Genomic DNA, 23,951 nt, shown 5'->3' on the forward strand with positions numbered 1-23,951 from the left:
AATATCTTGTTGCGAGGCAGTGAGCTTTGTTTCCAGTGGCACGTTTTCCCCCTTTATCAAGCAGTATCTTCGCATTTGTACATTCCATTGTATCTTCGCATTTCTAATGTATGAGGGCGAGCCAAATAAAAGCGAGCCTACCCACCCCGCGCAATAATGGTTCGGTTCATTATCTGCGAGGCATGCGCCTAGCACATACTCTGTACTCGATCCAACATTAAGTATTCGAGCGCCATCACAGCTTCGCCGTGGAGACTGCATCGACTGTGGTTGGGCGTTGCCGTTACCAAAGCCTATGCGTTCCGCATAGGGATGACCGACACCCCAACCTGGGACAACTGCGGCCATGAAGAATCAATTGACCATATTTTGTGCGCCTGCCTGCAGTAGTCGACAGAGGGAATGCTTTCGCCACGAACTTGACCAGCTGGATGACCAACTGCTATCGGAAAAAGTATTCTACACCATCGAAGGGACCTAACGTCACAGAAGAAGGCCGTGCAAGCGCTATTGCGCTTTTTGCGATCTGCCGGCCCTTGCGAACGTCTTTAACTAGAACGCCTTTTGTGTGTGTGTGTCTCCATGTGCGCATGTTTTCTTGTTTTTTTTTTAGCGTTTTCCTCTCTGTCATCTTTCTAACCCCTATCTCCCGCCCCCAGCGTAGGGTAGCAAACTGGAGACTGATATCTGGGTAACCTCCCTGCCTTTCTTCTTTATTCTCTCTCTCTCTCTCATTTACAAAAGTGACACGCAGGTGTGAGGATAAATGCTCTTTAATGCTCTTATACACTGGGTTGAACATGGTTGCGTGACGTAATGGGCGCTCCAGAACTTGAGCAGCGTGGTGCCTAGAGGTTTTTGACAGCTGAAGGTGTTTCCCAAAAATAAATTAGTCGCCGTATGGCTGCCGTGTACATTGAACATTGCATTTCATTGGCCACTGTGATGCGTTGGAGGAAACAGTTCAAAGAAGGACGTGAAAGTTGCAAAGACGATCTGAAACCGGGCGAAAGCCATCATGCAATCACTCCTAACAAAATGGCAAAGGTTGATGAGCTGATGAGACAAGAACGGAGGATAAGCATCGATGAACTGGGCGACCGTCTGAACATCAGTCACGGTTCGGTTCACGCCATAATTCATTAACATCTCGGTTATCGGCTCGTTTGTGCGCAATGGATGCCCAAGATGTTGAACCACCGCCAGAAGACGGAGAATTTCGGCGCTGCCTTGACTTATCTGATCTGGTATGACAAGGAGGGCGACGACTTCTTGTCTGCAATTGTGATCGGGGCCGAACCATGGTGCCACTATTACGGGCCTGTAAACACGACGGCAAAGCTTACAGTGGAAACATTCGAATTCACCACGCCCAAAGGAAGCAAAGGCCGTCATTTCCGCCGGAAAGGTGTTGACTTTCCTTTTCGATCGTCAGGGGCCATTACTGATATAATTTGCTAAATCTTGAGAGGCTATTAATTGTTTCCGATATTGTGAAACGCCGGATCGACTGCGTGTCGCAATCAAGAACAAACTACGTGGAAAATTGTCGAATGGGGTCATCTTATTCCACGACAATACCAGTCCCCACGTTGCTGATGTGGTTAATACAAAACTGTCAAAGTTCAAGCGGGAAACGCTGCAACATCCGCCATGCAGCTCAGACCTGTCGCCTTGCGACTTCCACATTTTGGAGCTAGCGAAAAAACAGCTCAAGGGAACCAGATTCGTGTCGGACGATGACGTGAAAGAGTCAGTTGCAGACTTTTTGAAGCAGCAACCCAAGGAGCTTTATGAGATGGGAATCGCGCGACTCGTTAGTCAATGGGACAAATGTATAGATGCTCATGGAGACTACTTTTAAAAAAAGTACCCTTTTTGTCATATATTCACATTGGCTCACTTTCATTTGACTCGCTCTCGTTTATTTTGCATAACTCCTGCTTTTTATACGTGCTCTCTTTTGCGACTACAATTTCGGTGCAATTACTCACGATACACGACCGGTGACAGCTTCTCCTGCGTAATACATTGGAACAAATGACTGCGTCATTGAGATTTTTCACTGGCCATTGCATATGTACAAGAATCTAAACAAGAATCTTGAATGACAAAGTTTCACAAACATATTTGTCCTCAACTTGTGCATTTCATGGCCTTTACATTTTCCATTTCAGCGGAATGCACTGCTTTGCTGGTTTCGAATTCATGTAGTTCTAAAGATCGTGTGATATTTTCTTTACTTATTCAACAGACAAAAACATGGAAGCGTTGATATCAGTTATGTTGGACACAATTTTTTGCACATATGAGTACATTCTTTTATGAAAAAATACATGTTTTACTTGTGCTGACAGTGCGTAGCGTTCAAGAATTCGTTTGCAGCATATTTGGGAATGGCAATGCAGTTATAATTCATGTATTTGATCCCTAGACAAATTATTTAAGAGGAAGGGTTAGCTCGGGCACAACTCTGACGCGATCTATTCGAATACATGTAAAACGCAGAAACGCTTTTCTGAGATAACCCCTGGATCCCATTTAATGAAATTTGTTGCATTTGAGAGAGGAAGTTGAATCCTAGTGTCTGTTGAAAGCGGAATTTCGATTTAGGGCCTGAACTTTGTTACAAAATTTTGAAAAATTCGAAAGTTCACAAAAAAAAAGAAAAATAGAAGCACGAAGTTTACGCATTATTAGCTCTGCATCAAGAACAGATATCGCGGTTCTGTAACCGGCATCCATTAGACCATTCAAAGCGGACATATTCGATATGTAAATTTGTATCTTACGTGAATTGGTTACGTTATGTACAAGGGTTCTGCAAAAGCCGTATTTCCATAATACTTATTTTTTCTTTTTTAGATTCATGTGTAACATATTTTGTCCGCTGTATACGCCAAATTTGGTGCGGTAGTCCTAGAGAAACGAATTCTCCTTCTACATGTATTTACATAGGAGCATCCGCCATAAAGTTTCCTCTTAAGGATGAGGCCGAGCTGCAACGTGAGCCCCCCCCGAACGAAATTTCTGGCTACGCCACTGCTGGTAGCGTAGATGTCAAGCAAACACAGAGCTAATATTGCAGTAACGAAGTATATTCTACTTCGCTGCTGGTAAAAATTTTCGGCAGCGGCGTAATAGTCAACACGATTACGCCGCTGTCTAAAATTTACGCCAACAACGAAGTAGAATGCCTGCAGCGACGTGCATATTTTGCTTACTTGATGAAAAGAGCGCTACGAAGACGAGGACTAAAAGAACAACATGTACGACGGACAAGGCGCTATCGTTAAAAACATTTTTTGTGCTTAGCGCAGCTGTTTCTGATCAAATTTCGCAGAAAGATCCCAGGTTTGACGTCTACATCATTCAGCGTACCACTTGGCACAGTTAATTGCGTTTTTCTTTTTTTTTTTTTTTTTTTTTACAAAAATGGAAAGTTGCCTTCGTTTATGGAGATGCAAGCTAACGGCAGCAGCATAAACTTGCGTCGCCGCCTGCCAGCAGCTGCAGGAAGTAGCCGTTCAGGGAGAGTTACCGCGTTTGCCGAAATACCGGACACGCTAAAACTTCTGACACATATGTGTATTCTTACAACTAAGGAGAGCGACCAACGCCTTTTCCCGCATCTCCTGTCCTCCGTTCTTCTTATAAATAGACCCCTCGTTGCGCAGCGTTGCATACTCTAATCACGAACCCGCCACTGACCCGCTTGCCTTCCTAAATCTCATCCCAACGCCGTTTGCTCGGAATAATAGTTTAGCGATGGGCTCGGACGTCTGAACGGTTACTTAGTTTTATGCATTCTGCAATGTCATCAAGAGCGTAGCCAGGGTAGGACACACAGGTCACGAAAACAAGTCCCCTGAAACAAACTTTCGCTCTGTCTGCAGGACTTGTTCGGCCATGCACTGTTCGTCACTTCATGTGCCCTTCTTGTGAACCTCGGACTAATTTGGGTTAAATATGGGAGCGATTTACACAAGCTGTTTCTCTCTTCTTTTTTATTGAAAAATAAAGAGCGTAAATTTTTACCTTGCTCACGAACCGTGACAGAAGTGAGAAATTTAGTGTGTATGTACACAGCTGCCTACGATCGAGACGTGTGAGATTTGCTGGGCCAACGCCGCCGCGCTCCATTGTGGAACCGGATAGACTGCCGGTGTGACGAGTCTTCTGATTGCGCCCGGAGCTTGAGCTTTAATTCTGCACCGCCAGAAACATTCCGTTCGATAAATATCTGCAAGAGCTGGGGGTAAGCGGCACTATATCACCATAGGGCATTTGCACTCCTATATTATGTCTCACTAAGCAGTTTCAGTGTTTCAGAAACTAAAGCAGGTGTCAGCTAATCAGGGGCCTAGTAACCAACGCCGTTCACGCGTAATAATGTTTCGTGGCCAGCCGGCGTCTGTGTGTATAGTGGCTCCACTGGTGCTGAAAGTGGGAGGAATCGCGGACGCGCAGCCAGCTCTGGAGCGCTAGCAGCGTTCATGTGATTCGCGATGCCAACTTCACCCGAGTCAGAATGAAGGATCAGGAGGTCGTACGAAGCGCTTGCCTTCTCGTCGTTGCTGTTGAATACGTCGTGCTCGTTCCTGCCCTTCTTGTTGATGACTTGCGCGACTCCGATGACTTCGCCGTCGCGGTCGAAGATGGGCATGCACAGCATGCACCGCGTCCGGTATCCGGTGCGCAGGTCGATGCTCTTGTTGAACCGGGAGTCCTGCAGGACACGCAACATGGCAGATACACATGGCGCGCGGGGTACGTTTACGACAGATCTCCCGTCAAACACGTCACGCCATAAAAAAAAAAAAGCACTGTCGAAAGTTCCCTCCACTCTAACGCCCCTCAATGTAGAGCCACGTTTTTTATTTTTTTTCTAGGGACTCGATCTACTCTCCTCCGCCGGTTATCCCCTGTCACGGACACATGCACGCACGCACATGAACGCACAACACAACTTCAATGTACTGTGGTGTGGAAAAGTAACAGACCTCCACACACCCAGCATTTTTCTAATCGCGAATGGGCATCAGTTGACACAACATTTGCCGTTCATTCTTGTTTAACGTGCAACCTAGCAAATATTCCAATATAAAAAGTAATAGCCTATTAAACAAATAAAATTAAGTTCTAATAGAAAAACCAGTAGCCCAATCCAATAATAGATTGAGACTATACCCGTTACCCCTAATTTGGACACACTGGCCATAATAAGTCTAACAGACGTTTGAGACTGGATTTGTGAAGCTTATACTAATATGAGCAAAGAGACAATGACAATTAATTTCAATGGCATATCAACCATCATTTCACTAAGTACAATATCTCGCATAATATATATATATATATATATATACATATTTGGACACACAAAATATGGCCTACCAAATAGTGGCAGTGGTTCAAGAAAAGCAGGCGATGTTCTAAGGCAGCTTTTTCACTGAACGAGATATCTAATTGCAGCTATCTACCGATATTAGCAAACTACGAAGACATATCTTATTAGAGGACTGAAATTATAATTATGCTGCTATTATTACCTATTTTGTAGAGTCACAGGCCTTATTCATCCAGTGACTTCCAGCTGGGACCCAGACATATCCAGCCCCATCAAAGTCAATCAGCATTTAGTTCCAATTCCCCTACATAATGCAAGTTCAAACACAAACATGCAAACTTACAAGGCGAGAACGCTTTACCTGTAACAGTCCGAATCGACGTCTAGCCCAATATATATTTCTATTAGTCTACGAGCAAGCACCACCTCAATGTATAAGCACTAATACCCATGCACACAAAGGAAATTTCTAATGGACTGATAGGAAACTAATAATAAAAAAACTGTATAATGTAAATAAAGAAATAAAATAATAATAAAGAACTATATAAAGTCATATAAGACTAATATCTTATACACCAAATACAAGAATCTATTAGATTTGTTTGTTTCTGTTTGTTTGTTTTAATGTTTGTTGCAACTTCGGCTAGGGTATATTCACAAGCCTGAATAACACCCTCAAAGTAGAAAACACGACATCTTTGCTAGCCATTGCGAAAATTAGTCAACCCGCCGTGGTTGCTCAGTGGCTATGGTGTTAGGCTACTGAGCACGAGGTGCCGGGATCGAATCCCGGCCACGGCGGCACGTTCTTTCCGCAGACAGCGCCCATAGCAACTGCCAGAGGACGTCAACCCTGGTCAACCCAGCGCGCCTATGCCTACCCACGCCCTCCGCGACGCTTCGCGTCTTTTCCTCTTCCCCGCTTCGCTCAACGCCACCTAGATTTTCCTCTAGGTGGCGTTGCTTTGCCACGCGCTCCAACAGCGGGCTGTGGACAGGAAGACGAGAATTTGGGCTTGAAATTTAGCGTTAGAAAATCAGGTGTTATGGTATTCAATGAAAACAGTGAACAGAGAGTGACAATACAGGACCAGGAAAAACGTCGGGTAAAATAAAATAAATACCTTGGTATATGGATAAACGAAGGCAACAGATATATGGAAACACAGGAAGAAACAATAACACTAAAGGGGAAGAGAAATGTAGCCATAATGAAGCTCAGAGCGCTATGGGGATACAATAGGTACTAAGTGCTCCGGGGTATGTGTAAAGGTGTAATGGTTCCAGGACTTACTTTTGGAAATGCGGTTGTTCACTTGAAAGCAGAGGTACAACCAGGACTCGATGGTGCCTCCTACCCAAGCTCTAAACGATGCCTCCTACCCAAGCTCTGTGTCACTAAACAAAACGATACCTGTCATCTGTCCGACCAGACGAAGGGATGCTTTGCTTCTTCTACAGCGAAGCTGTTTATGCGGACCTTGTGCCGTCGTTTTCCGACTCTGCTTAAGAGGGGCCACGTGACCTAGCGCGAGAGGAAAAGCTCAACAGGGGGAAAGGGGTGACCCCTTTCTCCCTGTGAGAATGCTATCATATGATGCTACCTTATACGCGAATTTTATACGGTTGTCACACGGTGCATTTTCGACGATCGAGCCAGATCGGCATCGAATTTATCGACGATTGATTCCACCCTGCCGCGAAAGAAACAAATGTTATGCTGGCGGTTTTCGGCCAACGAACAGTGCCCAGCGAATGAAATGCGATACTAGGAGCGCATGACTGCCGGCACTTCTTGCTAACGCAAGAATTAAATGCCGGCAACCACGTCAATCGTCAAACCAATCCAACCAATCGTCAAAACGATTGCAGCGCCCGCATCTCCAGAGGTGGGCCTTACGCCCAATATATGGAGCTTTGGATTAGTGATTCTGCACATTCCATCCCAGCTACAACTATGGGAAGACCACGAGTAGTGCGTACTCCTGAGGAAACTGCCTACCGCGAGCGTCAGCAAGAGTTGGCTCGTGAAGGGGCCCGAGCTGCACGCCAGAGATGCCGAAAAAAAAAGGGGGGGGGGGGGCACTCCTAAAGCGTGCTCACCACGCGAAGCGCGCAAAAGCGAAAATGAAGTGAATGAATGGTGAAACAAAAGATTTACAATATAGACTGCTAGCGAAGTTTGACTTGCACGGTGTAACGCTCGGTGTGACTAACACAGCTTCGGTGTTCGACCATCTTCGCGGACTGAAAGGGGCGGTGATTTTTCTTTCTTTTCTTTTTACAACAGATAAGAAAAATGGTAGTATGTGCCTCTATCGTGGAAGGACGGTAATGCCATTAATCAAGGCTTCGGGACGCGTGCCATAATTTTCAGTGAAACAACGTTAGGCCATGTCAGATACGCTGTCTGCAGACACACGAGACACAAATTTCGCTTGATAGCTTCCTCCCTATCCGTTTCTCAGCCCATCCCCCCCACCCCCCTTTTTTTTATTTGAGCAATTTATGAGGGTGTCAAATGAAAGAGGGGAACAAGAACGCACGTTGTAGCAGTCCGGTATGTTGACGGCCTCCTTGCTCTGCGCCACGTAGCCGACGATGCCGGATCCCCAAGGCACGCGCACCTCCTCGTAGCGCACCTGGTCCAGCGTCGAGCGGCATGACACGTCGAACAGCTGGCTCACGAGGCAGCGGCCTGACGGCGAGTCTCGATCGCCGTGCACCAGGAACAGGGAGCAGCGGTCCGCGTCGGTGATCACCTGTGGTACGCAAGGCGCCCGGAAGGCGGCACTGAGAAGAAGACGAAGAAGAAAAGCCGTAGCCGTATACCATCGCTCAGCTGTCACGTGCCAGAAGAAAGGCAGCGCAGACCGTGTTAGAGAAGCGTTGAAAACACCAGGCATGTACCGATGGTCGTTAGAATAGTTAAACGCTTAGTTTGAACGACACGCGACGAGAACCCTACCATCGTAACTATACTAAGTATAGGTTCGCTTTGCGATTGGTTATCGCCGCGACAGTAGTGCCGTTGTGATGCCAATTGCTATCACTGAGTGGCGAACGTCCGAAAACGGGTCAACGAGGAAACTCCCTTTCGTGCGAGAAGTATTGAGAATATATATGGTCCGTGACCTATACACCGCAAATTATCATCACGACGACTTTGCATGCGTACATTTTGTGCGCGCGGCATAATGTCGCCGTTCTTTATTTTACCGAATAACTCGACAAGTTTCACTCGAAATGTCTGCTGGCTTGGTGGTTAGCGGACGGTTTGCAAAAGTCGCAAATGGTCATCCGCAAATTCATAGCCCACCAAAGAAGTAGCGAATATGCCGTCCTCGAGCTGCGTTCTAGGCATTCTACAGGGTAACCATTTTTAAGTTGTATGGGATTTTTAAAAATCGCCTTTGTGACATAGCACAATTCTTGTCCTTATTTCAGCTTGATTATACGAAGAGGTGGACATTACCGTCACGAGAAATCGAAACACATATTCAACTAATTAACACTATTCACTAATTAACTTCTTCATTAACTACCTTACGTCACATATTGCAATTTACCAATTGTAGCCGGTGAGCTTGCAAGACGTATCCACTTGAAATAAATTTCCCGGATGACACCGGCTTCAAGATATCATTTCCCAAAATTTGGAACGAAATGCATGGGTGTTCAGTGGCGTAGCAACAGGGGGGGCCGGGGGGCCGTGGGCCCCGGGTGCAAGTTGCCAGTGGGGGGGGGGGGGGGGGGGTGTCATACACGCCTGAAGACACCCCTCTTTCCGCTGGCTTGACTGGGCACAAATTGCAAAGAATGCTCCGGTATCCAGTAGCCCGAGCTCATGCACCCGATGCGTTGCGCCGCAGAATTGTCGGCTGCAGCTCTATCAACACCCCACGAAATAATGGCGCGAATGTGCGGGCTGAAAAATTAATTCGCGAAATGGTCGCTAAGCTACTCGCCTTAGCGGAACGTTTCATGTGGGGTGCGCTCGTGCTGTGCGTTCATGCTGGGAGCAGGAGTCGCTAAACATACAGTGAGGCGTTGTAAGGCGTTGGGGCTCTTGAGTCCCTCTTCCGTTCAGAACGCGCAGCGAAGACGAACAAAGATAGCAGCAAGAGGGCGTTCAACCAGCGCGCCCGGCGCTCGCGTTTACGGCGAAGCGTTCGTTAAAGCGACGTTGCATAAGTTGGGCCGTCAAAAGTCGCGAATGGAATTCTCTGGATCGTCTTCAGACTCGGTTCGGTCGAAGAGTTTGGTGGCGTATGACTCGACAGGCTGTAGTCGCGGACCCGCCGCGATGTCCGGCTCGCTTTTACTTCCCTCCCGCTCGCTCCGAGAAGCCGCTGCGAAACCTGCCGTTATGTTTCACGCTTTCCTTCTTACCCTCGAAAGTTTCAGAAAACTGTTGTTGTTGTGTGACTTCATGTCACAAGCACAGTGTCTGTATCAGCTGCACAGAATTTTATGAAAAAAAAGGTGAATTTTGTAAGGATATTTCCCGATCGAGATTCTATGAAGTTATGTCTTTTTGTGATTACTAGGAACTCGGTAGCGCGAAAAATATGGCAGATAAGTGATAACCATATCCTTAATAATCCCGTAATTAGTACTTATAGAGGAAGCACTTCAATTCGAGAATTGAGGACTCAAAGTCATATTATTAACTCAACAACATCTTCTTAAACAATATCGTTTTGGGTGCTACAACCTACAGTACTTTGGCACGGCGGGCGGCGCCCAGTATATGGCCGCAGCGAAAGAAATATGAAATAGTGGACCAGTGTCGTTAATCCCTTAATCCTCTCCATTGCGAGTGCAGACCAACAGTAGTGCAAGCTTTCGCTGGCACGGGCTTCATCGCGGCCTTTTCTTTCTTTTTTTATTGTGACGCCAAGCATCGACGCGAAGCGTGCTCTATTCTGTTTCCAATCTTGCGGTGGTACCGCAGCTCGGATAATCACGTTTGTCCGTATAGCAGCAAATGAAAACAAGGCTTTATTGATCAGAATGAAGAGAACTCGTAATTGTCATAGCATTCGCGCCCGCGCAGCGTGGAGGCAGGTAGCGTTTTCTAATAGAGTGGGGAGATCAGCGTCACTGACAAACAATTTAATTTTCGTCTTCTTTCAGGGCTGCCCACAGACAAAATACTGCGTGCCATAGTACCTACGACGATTTTTGTGAAGTTGTTGTTGGGCAAGATATGAATGTCGGGCTTCAATTTTGCAAATGCAATATTGCCGCTAAAATTGGTAATTAAAACTCTATTAAAAGATGTTTTTTGTTACTTGTACATGAGTCATATTTGCCACGATGCCGCATTTGTATTGGCTACCAAGCCTTACAGTCTGACAGAAGATGTGCACGTGGGCTTATCACACGTTATCAGTGCAGCACCCTGTGTTATTTGGGGCAGGAAAAACAGCGTGTATATTAGCTGCATTCGCGATCTCTGGGAAAGAAAGCGAAGGAGAGGGGGACCCGGGGAACGTGCGCGGTATCCAAGGTGGCTGTACTGGTGCTGAAACCCGGAAATTGTCGATATCCTCGCCTTCCTCGACTACATAAGGGGGGGGGGGTGACAGAAGACCTATGGGCCCCGGGTGCCAGACGACCTAGCTACGCCACTGTGGGTGTTCCAGTTACTTTTGGGCTTCAATGCATAAAAGAGCGTTTTGTTAAAAAAGTAAGTGGAATAACAGTGCAATTTTACGGCAAGTTTGATGGCGCATATTCCAAACTGGCGTCATCCTGGAAATTCATTCCAAGTGGATACATCTTGCAAACTCACCGGCTGCAATTCGTAAATTGCAATATGTGCCGCAAAGTAATTAATTCAAAAGATAATTATTGCGTTTCTAAAAATAAGTTGAATATGTGTTTCCGTTCCTCGTGCAAGTAATGTCCTCTTCTCTGAATTATCCAGCTCAAGGACTAGAATTATGTCATCTGCAACAGGCTAGCTTTAAAAATTTCACAAAACTTAAATATGATCACCCTGTATATACGGTCACTGTGCAACGGTGTTTTCGAGCAAAACTCTGAAATGACACATCATGCGAGGCAGGAAAATTCTCGCCTGGGGTCTCCAGCCGCCCAGCATCGACCATTCATGACATATGCTAGCGCGCCTGGGTAGAGATACATTCCACCTTAATGTGTCTTGTGCCAGATAGGGCTTACACAGACACTTCGTGGCTTCACAATAAAATTTGGCGAGCTACACCCTTTATCTAAGGATTTGAAAACAGTCAACGACCTATTCCGCATTGTGCCACATATATAATCTAAAAACGAAGGGTTTGCCGAAATCTCCATATCTGCGGCGGCAACTTCTTGTCCCACGCTCAACCCAATTTTTCTATAGAGATTTTGCAAGCCACGCTGGAATACGTTAGCTCAGCTTGGTCACAGCAGCCGCACTGCACTCCATTGGAAAATTAAACATACTCCATCGAGGAGTAAACAAGAACACCCGAGACTGGAGTCAAGTATCGGGCGAGCGGTTACCATGGCAAAAGGGGTTGCCAGCTAGCGCTCCCTTTGTCTTGAAAGTGTATGTAAATTAACCCTTTAATGGCGGCACATATAAATACCCGAAAAAATTGTCTACCTTCTATCTAAATGTGCAAAACGCATCGAGAAAAAGCGTAATCAACGAGAAAAAAATAATGTTTTGCGGGAACTGTCAGCAATAGGGGAAAGTCCCAGGCAGTAAAATGGAAGTGCATGGGCTTCCACCAAGCCATATATGGCTTCGTCTGGAATTTGTACAGACAGCTGTCGTCATATGTGAACCATAGGTGCACATTCCATTTGCTTTACATCACGTGAGTGACACTGCTGCAGCCGGACATCTGGCATCGATCTATCTCGTGACCGTGCTTTCAAAAAAAAAGGCGCGAGAAGCGTGCCGGACTTCTACTTCGTCCTGCGTTCCTGCGCTAGACGAACAAATGATGTTTGTTGCCTGTCATTCAGTGTTGGCCGAAGACATATTGCCAGCAACTTCGTACTGAATGCCAAAACTAAATAAAAAAGGGGGGAAAAAAAGGAAAAAAAAAGTACGTTTCTTGCAGGCAACACTCGTCCATAAAGGGTTAAACGTGATCAGTGGCAACTGCCCCGGTCACGTACATAAAAAAGCAATAAAACTTTGCATGCCACACAGTCTACCCGGATTCCACCACCATAAGATAAAGTCATGGCACGCTACCTGACATATGCTGAAATCTTCTAGAAATAATTGACCAACGTCGCCTTTCTCACGCAGCGCATTACCATACATTCACTTTTGGGTAACTGATCGCGGTAAACTCAGTGGATATTTTTTTTCCTTGACGCAGATTTCTCGCATTGCGCACGGCGTTATAAGCAACAATGGCACTTATGCTAATCGTAAGAACCGGCACTTGCAATCTATAGGATACGCTCTAGGCACAGCCCATACAGCACGCTTGCCCACAGCTCGGTAGCGGTGCATTCAGCAGTGCGTTTGCACCGTCTGCCGTATGGCGCCACCGGATTCATGTATAGGTAAACGCCTCTAATCAGCGCTGACAGGTGGGCTGGTCGCAGCTGCTAGTGATTTAGTTCCATATAGAGGTAGAATCGCACTTGTATAGAGGCAGCTGTAGTAAGGGTGGGTATATCCCAGTGTTGTAATAGGTTCCGCCACTCGACACTATAATCCAAAAATTTGGATGACAGCGCCGGCCTTGTCAACGATACTCCTTGGCGATTCCTGAACGAATGTTCTGTGACCAGGCGCACTTATCTGTTACAATACAGTTGCGTGGGGGGTATCGGTGCTTCTCAAGCGACTCCTCGTTCTATACAGGGATCGCCGAGGAGCGTTGTTTAGAGCAGTGATTTCTCCAGTAAGCGCTGTGCTCCACTCGGTGGAGTCGGGGAACAACTTTGAGTCGCCTAGCTGCAAAGCGATAACGCGCATGCGTCACGTGGCCTATCAATCATTCAACCGACTTCGTCGTTGCACAGACGTCAGAGGGTCTAGTGGTACCCTGGCAATCAGGTACCACTCACTCGGAAGCAACTGCCTCGGCCCAGTGACCTCCGGCATATATGGTACCAACGTTCTCAGCTTTGGTTTTGTTTGTATGTTGTTTCCTTTTTTTATAATTGAACGGCTAGGCCTTAATATGAGCCTGCCTTCTTCGAAAGGCCAACCCACGATCATCATCATCATCATCATTAAGTCCTTTCATCAGCCATTATACCCCATGGCTGGAAAATAGGCAATGTCATCCCAGTCTCCAAAAGAAGGGCCTTCATCTTCTCGCCATAATTATCGACCGATATCTATCCCATGCATCACTTCTAAACTAATGGAACATATAATTTTCTCTCAAATTATAAAATTTCTAGTGTCCGTCAACTTCTTCCACCCTAACCAGCATGGCTTTTTAAAAGGTTTATCTTTCGAAACACAGTTAGCCCTCTTTATTAACGACCTTAGCTCTAGCATTGACCTTAACATTCCTATTGACGACCTCTTCCTCGATTTTGAAAAAGATTTTGACAAAGTTCCTCACAAACGACGATTCCTAAAACTTTCTCGTCTCAATCTTAACGAACATGTTTTTAATTGGATATGCAGCTTTCTCACTAACCGGCAGCAGTTTGTCTTTGCTAATAAATGTTCATCTTCTTATTCCTCCGTTATATCTGGGGTACCTCAGGGCACTGTCTTGGGCCCCCTTCTTTTTCTCATATATATTAATGATTTGCCTGCTAACAGATGTTCTAACATTCGCATATTCGATAATGATTGCGTTATCTCCCGGCCTATTACTAACACCGATGACATTTTGTTTCTTCAGTCTGACATTCAGCAAGTACTAACCTGGTGTAATTGATGGCTAATGTCCTTAAATGTGGAAAAAAAAAACATCTCTGCTATCATTCCACCGACGTCACTGACAACCATCTTCAAGATATCTAATCGGGAATGCAGAAATCGCTTCAGTATCAACTTACAAGTATTTAGGCATCCATTTGACACCCGATCTAAATTGATCTTTTCATATATCACAGGTTACTAACGAGGCAACTCGCGTCCTTGGTTACTTTCGACGAACCCTGCGACTAACACCCCCATCAGTGAAATCCCTTGCTTACTTAACACTTATCCGTCCCAAATTATAATATGCATGGGCGATCTGGGACCCTCATCAAAATAACCTTTCAACTACTCTTGAATCTGTAAAAAATCACTCAGCTCGTTGCATTTTCTCCTCCTATTCCTATCATGTAAGTGTAACTGAACTAAAATGTAATGCTCATCTCACAACTTTAGCGAACCGCCGAAAAATTTCCAGACTGTGTCTGTTTCATAAATTCTTTTATCATCCATCTCTGAACTCCATTATCAGCCCCGCCCATCGCATTTCCAATCGCACAAACCACGGGAAGGCCGTCTACCCTCCTCCTGCGCGCAACTGCGCATCTGTCATCATTTTTCGTCCATACAGCAAGGGACTAGAATGACCTGCCAAACGCCATCGTTGATCAGATCGACTCATCGTCATTCAGATCGTCCACAGAAGCAATGTACTGCTGAAATTCCACCCCCTCATGTAATACCCCTTGAATGGGGCCTTTGAGGTACTAATAAATAAAAAATAAATAATAAATAAATAAGAAAAAATGTGCTAGAGACCGGGCTGTGCTGGACTGCGCTGACTATGACAAGAGCCGGGTTTGATTGAAATCTCTGCGTGCGACTGATGCGCGCAGAGCTTCTCTCGCTATAGCCGACTTTGTTCACATCATCAGTGTGTGGGGAACAGCTGCATGGGTGCAGGACACAGGACGAAGTGCTCAAACACGGGCTAGTGTTAGTATAAGAGAGGTCGTTTGTGTGTCTCCCATTAGAATGACACTTCCGGTGAAACACGCATTTGCTGCCATCCTTGCATCACCTTTCACGTTCTTCGCGAATACTGACACGTTTGAGCAGTCTGAAAGTGGCTGCGACAGCCTGGAAACGATATTACAGCTTTAACTCAAACACCACTGGCATTGCCCAATGATTGACGCCGGAGGCAACAACGCGGCGACGACAGTTAGCGTGAACTCGGTGAACGGCAGGGACCCGATATTCTATAAGCGCGCCTCGCCCACTCCGCAAGGCACATAATTACTGGTGGTGGCATTCTGTATAGGTGCAAACACAAAACGTCTTTACACCATTATAATAGCGCACCATTATAATGCTGAAGTGCCACGTCTGGTACCAGTAGAGGAGACAAGTCCGATGAATATTAAAGCACGATGCGTGACCTGATGCGGCCCAGTAAACTTTGCCATAAGACGCCAAGCGTAAAAAGAACGCGAATCTTTGAGAAACAGTGTACCGTGTGTCCCAGCTAATGTTAGTCAAGGTATTCAACGAAAACAAGAAGATTTTCAAAAACACAGTGGAAGATACAATTATACAATCTACGGTGTTTGGTTGTAAGAAGTCTGACGACCGAACACCACAGGCCTGAAGACCGTCTCTATAACCTGCTGCGCTCTATAACGCGTCAGGTTTCTCGGAAAATCCGGATTCGTGATATATCGTCACCTGATGCGTAAGGCGTTTCACCGGCGCAACGCGTACACCGCTGCGCGGAACCACATGCCAAGCGTGACGTCTGCCGTCTCCAAGGGAAAAGGGAGACGACATTGCGAGCTGTGCATCCGCGGGCACAACCCGATACAACACGGCGTTGCTATAGCACGTACGAGTGACGTGATGCTGCGTCCGGCTTATGACTCACACAAAGGCGCAACACGCAGTGCCGTTCATTGGATAGACCACGCGACTGCCAATACGCGAGCGAGACTCAAGTTTCCGATAGACGTACACGGCCAGTGCAACACCGAGACGATGCGGAAGAGAAACCGTGAGAGAGAGAGAGAGAGAGAGAGATCATCTGCAGTATCTGAAACCTCCGTCCCGTCGATCGTCACGCTGGCGAGCGGCATGTCGAAGCAGTTCAAGCGTTAAGTTAGTTAAATGAGGACTGTGACAGCGCTCTCAGTTTGACGGACAGCGCCCGCTAATGGCTCGTCGTATTGCGCATGCGCGCGACTGCTTCCAAGTGCGTCGTACATGACTCGCTTCTGTTCTCAGTACAAACCAAGGGACCAAGGTATTGACTACGTGCCTGCCGTGTACGTCGAAACCTGTCTTTTTTCAAGCGAACCCGTGAGCCATCGCATACAAGCGTAACCCGCCGTGGTTGCTCAGTGCCTATGGTGTTGGGCTGCTGAGCACGAGGTCGCGGGATCTAATCCCGGCCACGGCGGCCGCATTTCGATGCAGGCAAAATGCGAAAAAACCCGTGTACTTAGATTTAGGTGCACGTTAGAGAACACCAGGTGGTCAAAATTCCGGAGTCCTCCACTATATACAGCGTGCCTCATAATCAGAAAGTGGTTTTGGCACGTAAAACCCCATTAATTTTTAATCCAAGCGTGGTATTACGTAAACTATAGGCTATTCGAAAATGAAGCCTCTGCGCAGCGTCGTGCGAGCGCATTAGTGCGCTATTGAGTTCACTAGCTGAGACTGCGTCTCGCCTCAGCAACAATACCCATCATGCGGCCATAACGACGCACAACGACACTGCCGTCGCTTTTCTTTCAGCAGAAAACGCGAAGGAAGCGCACCGTGACGTTCTGGAGGATCTTGTGGCAGAGCAGGCGGATGTCCAATTCGTTGCAGATGTCCTTCACCAGCTCGAAGATGAGCTCGCGCTCGTTGAGCGCTTGTAGCTCCTGCCGGCTGCGGCGCTTGGGGCGCACCAGGCCAGTACCGCTTGGCGCACCGGGCACCCCGCTCTGTAAAGGGCAGAAAAGGCTGGTCATTTTACAGCATGGACACTCGTGTCCAGATGACGACAAAAAGGAAAAATGAAATACCGGCAAACGAACAGAAAACGTGAATGTAGTCATCACCACTACATACGTGAACCTATTGCTATAGTTAACATCCTTCAAGGGGCTGGGCGTAATAAAGAAGCGCTGGAACACACCCGACGTTGCGAACATGGTACAATTCCAGATGGCAATCTCGTGCGCTAGCTTTCTGTGCTGCATGCTTCTCACGCTACAACTTCCACGCATCTAACAGGCACGAAATTCCAATGCGTTAATCGTATTTCAAATAAACTGAAATTAGATTTTTCTCTTGCTCAGTCACCTTTGCTTAGTTCTCCTCAGGTGATGTTTACAGACAGGAAGGTAAAAGTTAGGCACATTTATTCACGCACTCACGCACGAAAGTACGCGCGCGGTGGCGACATTTAGGTATAGGGTCAGAAGATGACTCTATAGACTTGATAGAAAAGGTAGGATGCGCGCACTTCACTTAGCGGGGAATATATAAGCAGAGATAAAAGCGCCGATGAAAAATCATTGTTTAAGATTTCTGAGCATCAGTCTCAGTCTTTAATGAACAACTCTGGTATATATATATATATATATAGCATATTGCATGCAGTACCTGGTTCTCCGCGGCGGCGGGCAGTGTGAGGAAGGTTGGGGTGCCGTCGAAGCTGGTCTGCACAATGGGCCGCAGCGGGCTGCCGCGGTCGAACTCGCAGGCCGAAATCTTGCGCATGGGCGGCGAGATGTTGGCGCCCGCGCCGGAGGAGGAGCCGCCGTTCAGCGAGCTCGAGCTGCTGCTCAGCGAGTGGGCCGCGGCCAGCATCGACGAGGAGGACGCCGACGAGCCGGCTGCCTGGTCCGCCGGGCAAGGGAAGGTCGCCTGCACCACGCTCTGGGGCACGGCGTGCGCCAGCAGCCACGAGTCCACCACCTGCGGATAGCAACGTCTCCGCTGACGTCGGCGCCAGCGCACGGAGCAGCGTTAACACAGCGGGGCTCTCTCCCCCCGGTCAGGCGCGCACCCATCCGTGGTACCGAGAGCGCGCGCAGCACAGCAAGGCTCGCTGTAATAAAGGCACTCGCGCGAGCTGGCCAGACGGAGGCCACAGAATCGGCATTTACTACAAGGTTACTCGCAATAGTGTAAATGTCGCCGGTCCAGCTCCTGGACGCGTTGGCAGCGATACTGGACCGCAAGGCGACCGCAGCTGCACAGCACACGAGTTGACCACGAGAGCCCTTACACTTTTGCGATAAGCTCTACATACACTCGCTATGCAGCAGGCGAACGAGCTGCAGTACAACGCGCAGTATGCGTCGTGGCAGTCACCAGTGGCCACGGAGAAACGGGAACTATAAGACGGCGCGTATAAAGCCTCCGTTTCGATGGTTCGACGGCCATGCATGGAGCCACAACGACCGCGGAGTATCCTCTATGAAAACAGAAGGACCTCTCTGTTAGTACAAACAACGTGCTTCTCGTGCGCGCGTCTTCAGTTAAAGGAGCACTGACAGAACACTTGTCATCTCGCTTTCCCTTATTATGAGCTGCCGACTCCATAATCAAGGTATGGGGCCCTGAATTCTTCAAACGCGCAAGAAATAATTAAATGCAAAATGGTATAATGAATTGATTCAAAACGCGCGCCAATTGTAGCGTGGCTTCAGGCTTGAAGCAGGCCTCCTCGGGGAAACCAGGGGGTGATTACAAGTATGGTGTGACAAAGCACTGACGCGCGCTCGGTAAAAAAAAGAAAGGAAAGAAAAAAAAGAAGAAGAAAAAAAGAACGCGCAGCCACATCGGTCATTCTTTCCTTCATACTGTGCTTCTTCGCATTCAACACGGGATCAGCCTGGCCCTGGTTCGTAATTTCAAGGAACCATTTCCCCCCCCCCCCCCTATTTTCCCGTCAAGTACTCAGCTTTGGGCACGTTCACAGTGTGGCGTGCGACCACTACACCGGGCTAGGGGCGAAGGCTAGGGTGGCTAACCGGACTGACTGAAGCATGCGTCAAAGGTTTATAATAACACGTGATCGCCACTTGCGATGAAGAGGCCACCTTGAAGCCCGAATCCATGTTGCAATTGGCGTGCGCCTTCAATGATCGATTTAACATATGGTGTAATCCTTCACTCGCAAGAAATCGAAGCCTCACACCGCGATTAACTTGTCGACAGCGATCCATTGAAAAAATATATATATATTTTGCATCAACGCTCCTTTAACAAATCAGCACATACATCGCAGGCTGGTCGAGTCGTGCCCCTCACTGCGCAGTAGTTATTATGGGCTGTGTACGCTAGGCGCCGAGTGCCTTTATGAGGACTGGAAGGATTTACATAACAGCTCGTAAGCGTTTCCATCCTTCTATGCGAAATAGAAATAAGAAATACAATACGTCAAACGTAGTCTATGTGAATACGTACGAGCCAGTATAATTACATGGGTCCAACGTAAATTCATATGGGCGTAGTTCTTGTGGTACATACACAAAAAACAACCCAGGAACACAGGAAGCCACGATTTTTCATAATACACACATAACAGACATGTTGTCGAAATTTGGTGACCTCGTGGCTCACACTACTACGTACACTACTCTGGAAAATGCCTGCAGTCAGCATGCGACGCTGGATTAGAGGCAACAGGTCCCCCCGACATGTTTTCGAGAAAGCGTAACTGAATTCATGACTTTTTGTTTGCGAGTGCTGTTTGCCATTGGTCGGCTATCTTCGCTAATATTACGCCCAATATAGCAATTACCTTATGCCTTATGATCACGTATCACTACTGAGATTTATGATTTGGACTACATATAGTGGGTACTGAAGAGGTATCAAGAGTAATTAAGGTTAAAAGGCAGATAAGCTTAATTACGATGAAATTATTTAATTATTTAAGCTTAAATAAGACTCCTTCAGACGAATGAAGGGTAACAAAGCCTAATGGATATTAATTACGATGGAATTACTTAAGGGTCTTGACGAGTAATTGATGTTAATTAAGAACAGTGAGGTTATCACACTTAGGTTACATTAATTAACCTAATCAATAATAATTACGGTACTTAACATTAATTACGCATAATTTCGATTGACTGATATTGTGCTGATTTATACTAATTAGGATTGCTTAACGGTAATTAAAATAACTTAAATCTAATTAAGATCACTTACGATGACATCACTTCAGTCCACTCAAGATTAATAAGGCTAATGAAGATTAATTCATATTACATTACTTAACCCTAATTCACATTAATTGCGATTACATTATTTTCGCCCAATAAGATTAAGTTCGACTAATTAGGTTCAGCAATGAGATAATTACAACAGCTCACTGTAATACTTGCAACACATTGCGTCATCCTCGTCACAGTGAGCTGCGGTGCGCGTAACTCCGCCAATCAATCAATCAATCAATCAATCAATCAATCAATCAATCAATCAATCAATCAATCAATCAATCAATCAATCGTTGTATGAGTGGAAGATGAGCGACTGGAAGTAATGCTTACGCACTATCTGATAAGTCCAACTAGGGAGTTTCTGCAGTAATGTTTCGTATACGGAAACTGCTCCTTACTAACTACGCCGGTTTGCTTTCTCGTTTAATAATAAAGCAAATTAGGGCTTATTCGCTAAACGAAGGAGAGGTTGGTCAAAATTAGTGCTTCGGGGGTGATTAGTGCTTCGTAACACCCATTACACTCTTCCCAAGAAGTGAACGGGAATCGTGCCTCCACTAAAGCGCCCTTGGTTCCTCTTGTAATAAGATAATTGATCCCTAAGTGATTGTATTGGAAAATTGAGAGTCGTATCCGAACACAGGTTTGTTTTGCTTGGTTTTCCTTCTGTGTGTGCGTGTGTTTAACAAAGCTCGTGTTCCGAGATAGAGCAGCAAACATCGCATTCTGGGACCGTAATTAGGTAAAGATTCTTTTCCTCCGATATCATTTATTTCTTGCCATCCGTCTTGTTTAGTGGGTGATTTCGGTGACAGCAGGGGGTAGCGTCGTGCGAACCAATGAAGAAGGGCAAAGAGGGTGGGAAATGAAAAAGATTTTTAATACGGGCCCTGGACTGGCAATGTCTGCCCGCCCCAGGGTGACGCACTTCTTTTCTCCATGCGTGAGTGAAGGTAACGTCAGCCGCATAAGTTTGCGGGACCTGCAATGCGAGGCGGAGCAACGCAAAGCTGCGTTGTTCCACCACGCATTGCAAATCGTGCAAACTTATGCGGCTGACTGAACGTCCACGCTAGCGCAAAAAAAAAAAAAAAAAAAAAAACGCGCGCGGCATGCTGCAGGCGGCAGAATGAGTCAGCATTGGCATGACCGCACTTACGGGCGTCTTTGCCGCAGCGTCGAGCGCGTGAATCGCTATCAGCTGGAATTCGCGTGTTTTTATTTTGACCGCTTCATCACTGCTTGCAACGACAATGATAAACCCTGAGCAAGAAGAGGCAGCATTGCTAGGCCTGCTGGCAAGCACCTATCTGGCGATGCGTGACGCGCAGAAGCGCGCGTAGCTTGGTTACGCCACTTTGTCAGGTTGCTTAGTCCTTGTGCTTCGCATGGTAGTTGTCGAAAAGGACGGGGGGGGGGGGGGGGGTTACGCACCAATTCGATAAGCATTTCCGATGTTGTGACGCGTTCGAAGACTGCGATATGACGAGCGCGTCGGGCTTGGCCGCCATCTTTTTACCTTTCGAATTGCTGAAACGCACTCCGATTGGTCTGCGGTGAGGGAATCCGGCGGCAGTTGCCGCAAAAATCGGTCCGGGAGCGATCGGCGCGGAAGCGGCTATTCCGGCGGATCTCTCCGCCGCCGAACTGGGTTCCGCGCCGCTCCAGATGCCGAATGTCTCAGTGTGAACGCGCTAGAATGGCGCGTTCACACTGATACATTCGGCTGGGATCAACGATGCTGACAGATGGGGTATATTTCCTTGCAGCGTTTGCGCAAGTGTTCTGCCCTATTGGCGGCAAGCGGCCTGCAGCGAAAAATATCTTCCAAGACTCATTCGCTCCACGGCAGAAAAAAGTTGCCGCCCATCTGTTTTCGCGGCACGCTTTCTTCCGCGAGCGTTTTTGGCTCTATAGTGTGGACGTACCTTGACAGGGCTACTGTTATCAGCTCCCTTCTGCTAGAGTTCAGACTTTGAGACTGGCCTTTGCCCCGACATTCCCTCGTTGGACTGCGAAATTCGCCGCCCTGAGTGACAAATCGGGGCGGGAAGTTGAAGTTTGGGGCGGTCCGCCTGGGGTGCGGCGGCTTAGGGCCGATTTACGCTCGAGCCGCCCATCGCCGCAAGCCGCACTGCACGCTTGCGGTTGCGCGAAAAATTGCACGTATCCAGCACTTGTGTACAAATTACCATTTACACTGGGTGCACAGTGTATACCTTACACATTGTAAACAGAAATTTGTGCGCAAGTGTTCGATACGTGCAATATTTCACGCGACAAGCCGCACGGCCGCAAGTGTGCGGTGCGGCTTGCGGCGATGGGCTGCTCGAGCATAAATCGGCCCTTACGCTCGAACTGCACGCCGCACCGCCCACATGTCGCACGCGTGCGGTGGTGCGAAAAACAGCACATGTCGCACACCGGTGCACAAATTTCGGTTTACCTTGCATATGCGGATCCTGTGTAGGAATTTTTCGCACGACAGCACGCGTGCGGCAGGTGCGCGGTGCGGCGTGCGGCTCGCTCGTAAATCGGCCCTGAGGAGTGCGCACGCTATGGCACTGGCATGCGGTGGCAGAAGGGCAGAAAGTACTGGAAGGGTCAACAGAAATCGGTAACTTTCTATGCTCGACATCCCTCGTACGTATCGCATGCAAGGGTGCGGTGACCACCTGGCGAGCGGAAAACGTGGTAAAACGGTCTTAAGATGTTCGGTTTGTTTCGTAACATCCTTGTTCCTTTTTTTCTTTTTTGGGGGGCTCAGCTAAGCAATTTTGAAGAACCTGGGCTGCTAAAAGCTATAGCGCGCGATGGTGCTCGCTTAACACACTAATGCTATGTGCCACTTGCTTTTATGGCGGACTTACACCTTTTTTTAGGCGTAAACATACGCTGCGGTGTTTGGTGATCTGTGCTTTGTGAGAGATAGACAGTCAAGTGAACGAAGCAGAGACGAGACATCATGCCGCTCGTGTAAGCGTTGCAAGACACTGAGCTAGTTTTACAACGTCAAAACTTGTTCTCTTGATATATTGTGCACAGAAAAGGGGGTGCACTACAATGCACGGCTTCTGAAACTTCACAGCGATAAAGCTTTACGAAAACATATCAGATAGGCTGTACGTAAGTACTGGAGTCTTGGCTGTACGCATGTCTGGCATGTAATTTTTTTCCTTGTCAGAAAACGCTGACTTGAGACACCAAGGCCATACAGATACAAATGGGTACGGCGCACGACAGCAGACAGTCGAATGCAACGCGTGGAAAGGCACCTGGTTTGGAATACATGCGTCACGCACAAGAACGACGGTGTTATATGAATCCCCAAGTGTTTGTGTGTCAAAATTTCCGGAGTCCTCCACTACGGCGTGCCTCATAATCAGAAAGTGGTTTTGGCACGTAAAACCCAATAATTTAAGTGTTTGTGTGTAAGCCGCGAGCAGGTTAGCGAAGGAAGGGAACAGCAATGCAGCATGCGAGCGATTAATAATGGTCT

General features: G+C 47.2%; 1 protein-coding gene across 3 annotated transcripts in view; it reads right to left on the bottom strand.

The window, feature by feature from the left end:
• The window catches only part of Pde11 (Phosphodiesterase 11), a 255,259-nt gene that overhangs the window by 61,454 nt on the left and 169,854 nt on the right, over positions 1-23,951 (bottom strand). For 2 of the 3 annotated variants that reach the window (XM_050195768.3, XM_050195770.3), the window contains 4 exons: positions 17,880-18,215; positions 17,045-17,215; positions 7,900-8,115; positions 4,565-4,729 (listed from right to left, as the gene is read on the bottom strand). In XM_050195768.3, coding sequence (XP_050051725.1) covers positions 4,565-4,729; positions 7,900-8,115; positions 17,045-17,215; positions 17,880-18,215 — 888 coding nt within the window. The remainder of the gene's footprint in view (positions 1-4,564; positions 4,730-7,899; positions 8,116-17,044; positions 17,216-17,879; positions 18,216-23,951) is intronic. The other variant, XM_050195769.3, reaches the window with a different exon arrangement.

The sequence above is a fragment of the Dermacentor andersoni genome, chromosome 1, assembly GCF_023375885.2.
Source record: "Dermacentor andersoni chromosome 1, qqDerAnde1_hic_scaffold, whole genome shotgun sequence".
Taxonomy (NCBI): domain Eukaryota; kingdom Metazoa; phylum Arthropoda; class Arachnida; order Ixodida; family Ixodidae; genus Dermacentor; species Dermacentor andersoni.